We start from the raw sequence: 7,630 nt of genomic DNA, 5'->3' as shown, positions 1-7,630 counted from the left end.
TTCACGGATGATGATTCCTTTTGGGCGAATAGTTGTACATATCCACGCTGGTGTACTGCTGATAACCGAACAGTTCAACGAACTGTTAAACATCCCGCTAAGGTTCGTGTTTAGGGCTGCTTCTCCGAAAAAGTATTTGGCCATTTGTACATATGCGTTTACCGCCAATGTGAATGTAGTTTTTATGAATAAAATTTACTAAAAAACACTATTAAAGGCAGCTAACACAAACATCAAAGCCGAAGATGTCTAGAGCGGAAACAGTGAATTTTGGATTAGCATTCACAGTCGCCTGATGCTAACCTCATTGCAAATACTTGGACAATAGTTAAGCAAAAGGAAAACCAATATGTACAGTTATCAAGGCAAACGCAACTGATTTGTGCCCGATTTCATCCACAACTTGCCCAGAATTGAACAGAAATTTTTACTCAAAGATATCAGGCCATTGCTTTATAATTTTTTTTTTTTTTTTGCTTTATTTCGCAGAGAAAATTGATAAATTTAGTCTGCACATAGCTATTAGGTCTATGGATAAGTTCGTGCGGTTGTCGTAACTTGATTATTATTCCATTGATCCACATTTCCAAACATTCATTGGAGAGCTACTGTCGTAAGGCACAAACGTCAGTATAAGTTTTTTATTTGAAGCGTAAACAACAATATTTTTACCACACTTGAAAATGTCGAATTTCGTGCCAAATAATGTGTTTTTGCGGGGAATTCTTTAATATGAAGAAAAAAGCAGCCGAAAGTCATCGTATCTTGGTGGAAGTTTATGGTGAGCATGCTCTAGCTGAGCGAACGTGCCAGAAGTGGTTTGCACGCTTTAAAAGTGGTGATTTTGGCCGCGCCGCCAAAGTTCATGGATACCGAATTGGAGGAATTGCTCGATCAAGATCCGGCTCAAACGCAAGAAGAGGTTGCAAAAACTTTGGGAGTTGATCAATCAACCATTTCCAAACGTTTAAAAGCCATGGGAATGATCCGAAATTCAAATTTCGAAAAAAAACCGCACGAACTTATTCATAGACCTAATAACAAGCCGGTCCGACTCGGCAATTTCCATGGTTATATCAGCAAATGGCAAATGAAGGCCGCCGTAGCCGAATGGGTTGGTGCGTGACTACCATTCGGAATTCACAGCGAGAACGTAGGTTCGAATCTCGGTGAAACACCAAAATTAAGAAGAAGTTTTCTTAATAGACGTCGCCCCTCGGCAGACAATGGCAAACCTCCGAGTGTATTTCTGCCATGAAAAAGCTCTCATAAAAATATCTGCCGTTCGAAGTCGGCTTGAAACTGTAGGTCCCTCCATTTGTGGAACAACATCGAGACGCACGCCACAAATAGGAGGAGGAGCTCGGCCAAATACCCAAAAAGGGTGTACGCGCCAATTATATATATATATATTACGTTTTCAGGGAAGCCATCATTTGGTAAGTCGTTTTTTTTTAGGTTTTTTTTTTCTTAGGACGCTTCGAGCGTCCTAATGATAACTCATCAACTGAAATGAAATCTAAACAAACCTAAAAGGCTTGGATAACAGTGGCGTTATCTTCTCTGTAAGCCTGCCTTATCAGTCGTTTTATCAATGCAAAGGTTTTCATTTCACATGGGACGCCACAAATTCAGAACTGACACAAAACACACTAAAATTTCTGAGAATGAGTATATACAGTGAGTTGGCTAAGGCAGCTAGAGACTAGTTTTCTTTTTCTTCATCCTGAGTTTGTTCATTTCGAAGTATACAGACTCCATTTGCTGACAATCGGGATTCGTTAATAAATACATTACTCTATTGGATATCGTTTGAGATCAGTCCTTCAAAGAACACTTACGTACCTACTCCAGTGAAGGCATCATATATGGCGCAAATGAACATTGGCCTATTAGCACCGAATTCGGAAAGCTGCATAAGCTTACAATGTTAACTGCAATATCTGTAAATCGAAAATGAACAGGAGAGGGTTGCCGCCTTCTGTGTAGGTAAGGAAACGAAAAAAACCATTAGTTATTGAAAGCCAAATAGTTTTTATTTATAAATATCTGTAAGTATGTTGCACAATTCAGAAGCCTCTTGCGGCCACATAATTCAATAATTCAATATGTATATATTTTTTTTTGATTCGCAATAAAATGCCAATAATGAACAACATTAGTAAATTGCAACGAATTTCTGTTTACTCAACCCCAGTAGCTCCATGGACGACCCCAACCGCCGCCATAACCACCCCATGCACCCCAACCGTAACCACCCCATGGGCGGCCCCAGCTATTACTATAGTAGCTCCATGGTTGACCCCAGCCATAAGACCAACCGTATCCATAATGACGTGCCGCTCTCGGTGTATCGCTACTATGTTCGCCACCCGCATCGACGTCCAAAAGATTTGCTACAGCTGCAGCCTTCGACTCATCTAGAGCAGCTTTTGAAGGTAATTCATCAACTGGCGCTGCTTCGGTCTGATACAAGAAAGCCAATGCAACTAGCATAGCTGAAATTATGACAAATCTACGCATGTTGAGTTTTGGATAAGTGCGAATATCCGTAAATCCGTAAATGCGTAAATGCGTAAATGCGTAAGTGACTATAGGACGCGCTTACTGAACACCGAACCCGCTAAAAGCGAACTGTGCCTATTGCTAGTGAATTGCTCTATATTTATACGCTGCGAATTTGTTGACAACATTTTTCTATTTTTTCATCATTCTATGCTTGAGAATTATATTTCATCATGGCTATTGCATTTCTTTACAAAAGCATACAGTTGCAGAACGAACACGTATGTATGCATTTGGCTTCTGCACACATACATATGTAGTTATTCGTCACATAAGCTAGCTAGCTAACATAAATTTCTTAGCAAGATTTGATAATGACGTTGCACTAGGTCGTGAATGTGCAATGTAAATATTCCACGACTTGATATAAGTCAATTTTAGGCAGAAGCGGGCATGATAGGGATTGTTGAGGCTAATTGTTTAATAAAAGTACATATAACTCGTAATTATTCATTATTTTGAGTTACCGAAAGTCTTGTGGGGTTGTTTTTACAATTTTGGATTATTTATTTGTTGTAAAATCGAATTTACTTGCCCAGTCAGCAACTGGTATATGATAGTACTATGAGACAATAATAATCTAAAAAAAAACTGTAGTTGCTCAATGAAAAAATTGATACGCATGGCTATGGGCAGCCAAGCGCAGATTTTACTATCAATATCTCAACCAACCTTGGAATAGTCATTGAAGTATTACATGTCCGTATCACAATACTAAGTGGCTAAATTATATAACATTTGTACTTGGTAATTTGTATTATTTAATTCAAGATTTTTAACTATTATGTGGAAAAAAATTAACTACAAGGTTTTATGAGGCATACACTTATACACATACAGGGGTGGTCAGATAAAAGTTACAATGCACTTTTAGCATTCTGTGAAGATATTTTAAAGGTAAATAAGCATTTTTAATAAGTTTTTCTGTTTTTCTTTCTTTTTATTTCAAATAATCATTGCATTCTACGAGGGGTGCCTTGTATATGTCGGGATTTGGCAACCCTGGTGTTGCAATCTGGCAACTGAGAGCCGTATCGCAAAGTTTGACATTTTTTGGCTTTTACGTACTCAGAACGTTTTGAAATACCAACGCTATTTGAGTTGTTTACAGTAACTTAAAAGATTCATCTCGGTCCTAAAATGGAATTAAATCGTGAACATTTTCGTGCGATTATTTTTTACAACTTTCGACGTGGATTAACTCAGCAACATTGCATGAATGAACTTAATTAATTTTTTGGCGATGAAACTCCATCAAGGACCAGTGTTTATCGATGGTATGGTGAATTCAATCGTGGTCGTAGTTCACCCCAAGACGTATTTCGTGAAGGTCGTCCAAAATCAGTTGTTGTTCCGAAAACCATTGATGCTGTGCGCGAACTGATATTGCAAGATCGTCATGTGACCTATCGTGAGATTGAGACAATCTTAGGCATTAGTGTGACCAGCATACATTCAATATTGCATAAACATTTGACTGTCAAAAAAATTTGTTCGCGTTGGATCCCACTCCATTGGCCAATCGCTCCAAAAAAGCTCGTGTCGATTGGTCGAAGGCAATGCTCAAAAAATACGATCGCGGGGCTTCGAAACACGTCTATGACATCGTGACAGGTGATGAATCATGGATTTACGCGTATGAGCCCGAAAGTAAACAGCAGTTGACTGTATGGGTGTTTCAAGATGAGCCAAATCAAACAAAAGTTGTTCGCGCACAAAGCATTTCCAAGCAAATGGTCGGCTGTTTTTTCGGAAAAACTGAACATGTCGCAACCGTACCATTAGAACAACGCAGAACAGTAAATTCTGAGTGGTACATAACCATTTGTTTGCCAGTTGTCTTCCAAGAAATTAGGAAAACCAATCGCCAAAGACGGATCACTCTTCACCAGGACAATGCGAGCTCTCACACATCGGCTCAAACAACTGCATTTTTGAGCACCCAAAACATCGATATAGTCCTGACTTGGCACCGAATGACTTCTTTTTATTCCCGTACGTAAAAAACAAACAGAGAGGTCAACGTTTTTCGACACCTGAACATGCGATTGCGGCATTCAGAATGCATGTTTTGGAGGTACCTCATTCAGACTGTCAAAAGTGCTTCGACAATTGGTTCAAACGCATGCAAAAGTATATAGATCTTCATGGAGAATATTTTGAAAAACAATAAAGTGATTTTTGATGATTAAAATTTGTTTTTGTTCTCTAATCCCGACATATAAAAGGCACCCCTCATATATACCTGTTACAAGGAAATTTCTTAAAAAAAGGATTGCATGAATTACCATTAAAACGGCGTCAAGTAGAAATGGTTTGATATTTGCCAGGCCGACCTCTAGCTATAGAACGAGTGTAGTGTTAATCTGATCTGGCATCGAAGCAAAAAGTTCACTGCAATTTATACATACGAGGTGTGTTCAAGAAATAAGGGGAGTTTTCAAATTTCGACTTTCGATTATTATTTTTTTATGTTGCTACACTCGTCTCGAAGATATGTTCACGGTTTTAGCAATATATAACATCACTTTTTGTTTATTTGTGAGAGGCGTAAACAAACAAGTAGAGCTTTAGTTTTATAAGTTTATTTGCACCATCTTTACCATAATGCGCTCTTGTACCATTTGTCTGACCACGACTGTATATGAGTGTATGCATTGACTCTGTTATTTCGAGGCTGCGCAGTGGCATTAATAATAATTCAAAGCAGACTTTAAGTAATACGAGCATTATTGCTAAATTTTCATTGAATGCAAAGGAGGTAACCCCTGTAGCAATGACAAGTACTAGGTACGTGAGCCACATTGGGAAACTGAAAAAAAATTTCAAGGATCAATATATAACAGATTTTAAGTATGAACCCTGTCCGTGGAAGTATTATGTTTAATGGTGTTACATATAAATTTATATTTTGCACCCTTATGAATTGGTAAGATTTCCGAATGCAGTAATTGAACATTTTCATTTTGGCTCTTCTATTTATCTGAAACACAGAAACCAAAAAAGTATTAATCAGTATGACTGTATTTATGACTCGTACTAGAATACAAAAAAAAAAAAAAATTAGAAAATGGCGCGGTTTTGAATTTGAGATTTTAAAAATCGTTTTTTTCAGTTTTTTAATCAAAATAATTGAATATATATATAATTGAAATAATATATTAATATGATTGTAGTACGGGCGATAGCCATTGATGTCGTGAACAACATATTAAAATTTTTTTTTTTTTTTGACAACAAGAGGCCGAAAAAAGTCGTTTCGAGATAAAAAAATTTAAAGTTTGAAGTACAGGAGCCTGTGGACCGCTCTCTACCTAGTTAATGGGCTGTAGAAGCTATGTTATTCGTAATTTCCGCATATAAATTTCATACTATATTCTTAAGATACTCTACTTTCGAAATATCGCAAAAAAGAAAAATCGATTTTTGAAATTTCTAGACCTCCGGGTTCCCTTAAGGCTTCTTACAATAAACTTAAAAAAAACGCACTCACCTGGTGTTTCGATTGCGTGTTGTACCCATAAACTCATGTACCGACGTCTCATCTTCAGTCATAATGCGTTTGATGAATGTGGGATCGGATTCTACCTTGAAAATCATGTATTTTGCGATATCAACGTGGCCCATTTTTTACATGAAATTAAGATCCTTTGGGACCTACTTGGCAGCAATATGGTGCTAAGTCAAATCATTAACTCGAATGACCTGAACGGATCCATAAGCAATGTTGTCTGATGATTAATTTGTTGATTGATTAATTTGTTGTTATTCTTTCACGTTGTTGATGTTTTCGTCAGCTTTAGATGTCGACAGAATAACACTACTTTTATAATCCTCAATGGACTCACGAGCTCTTTTGAAGCGTCCGTGCCGCTCATTAACGGCTGCTTCTTTAGAGTAATGACACTCTGAATTGAAACGCTTTCCTAACATTTTCCAAAACCATTTTCAAAACCATAAAAAATCGAAAAAAAGTGTAGAGGTAGATTTACTGAAGACGGCGTAACTTTTGCAAATGTCAAGCAATGGCTACAAAATCTCGCTAGAAATGTTCATCATAGATGTGGAACCTAATAAAATAAAAATAAAAAAATAAACAGAACACAAAGCAGTTGACTTAGAGCGTCATCTAGCAGTTGTTCCAGTGATCATGGTAGTATGCGCGATAATATTACCAAATATTTAGTAGTAAATCTGCGTTTCTAGTCGTCCACCATCATCAGAAATTTTGTAAAGGACCTCAATGCTTCAGTTGGAACTCAGCATTATACAAATTAACCTAATTCTTTAAAATTAAATGACATTGATATATGTATATGGGTATCAAATGAAAGAAGATTGACAAGAGAACACAAAAATATTTGTATTTTACTTTTATTTATTACATGTAACAATCCTTGCTAAAATACATCTAAAATATTCTTAGAAATTTTCGATCAAAAGCGGTATATTACATGAGGTTTATCGTACATTTTCATTTATATTTTAATATTGCAGGGATACCATCACAAAATCAGAAAAAGAAATTCTCTAATTCCATTAGTTTATTCAATGTTTTTGGAGAATAAAGGCAGTAAAAAGATTGACCTGCTGAAATTTTTTTTAATAATCATTTAATAAAATTTGTTTTCTTGCTCGAAAATAACAGGAGTGCAGAATTTTCTTTCGAATGCAAATGTGTGCGCCCATAAAATTAGCAGTTTTCATGCGATCATCAGTTAGTAAACCAATACTTGGATATTTTAGGAGGAAAATTAAAAAAATAGTGCTCACTATTTTTGGGAAGAATTGTTGAACACTTTCTTGACACTTTCCTTCCATTTAATGCCCATATGTGTACAGTTTGTTTTGAGAAGCCTTCTGAAGAGCAATGACTTAGTCCTTTAATGTATACCTTTTGGTAATAATTTTTAAAATCTGTGTCAATAAAAAGTATTATTTTGGAATCATGTCGCAGTTTCTAGGCGACAAATAGATATCACTGATATTCGATTTTAAAGTTTATGTATTCTGTTCAATCTAAAAGTAATCGATTTAGTAAAGACCGCGCCAGAAACACAATTTT

General features: G+C 36.4%; 1 protein-coding gene across 1 annotated transcript; it reads right to left on the bottom strand.

Moving 5' to 3' along the window:
* Positions 1–2,010: 2,010 nt before the first annotated feature.
* On the bottom strand, positions 2,011–2,629 carry LOC129253107 (neuropeptide-like protein 32). Its single transcript, XM_054891355.1, has one exon. It carries the CDS (start codon positions 2,521–2,523, stop codon positions 2,188–2,190), a length of 336 nt encoding a protein of 111 aa, XP_054747330.1. The 5' UTR covers positions 2,524–2,629; the 3' UTR covers positions 2,011–2,187.
* Between the last annotated feature and the right edge of the window lie 5,001 nt (positions 2,630–7,630).

This window comes from Anastrepha obliqua, chromosome 1, assembly GCF_027943255.1.
Source record: "Anastrepha obliqua isolate idAnaObli1 chromosome 1, idAnaObli1_1.0, whole genome shotgun sequence".
Classification (NCBI taxonomy): Eukaryota; Metazoa; Arthropoda; class Insecta; order Diptera; family Tephritidae; genus Anastrepha; species Anastrepha obliqua.
The sequence above is the reverse complement of the archived record's forward strand: the minus strand, read 5'-3'. Positions and strand labels throughout refer to the sequence as shown.

Bases quoted from the DNA above. Each gene is read 5' to 3' on its own strand.
- LOC129253107 (XM_054891355.1), bottom strand. From the start codon at position 2,523: ATGCGTAGATTTGTCATAATTTCAGCTATGCTAGTTGCATTGGCTTTC.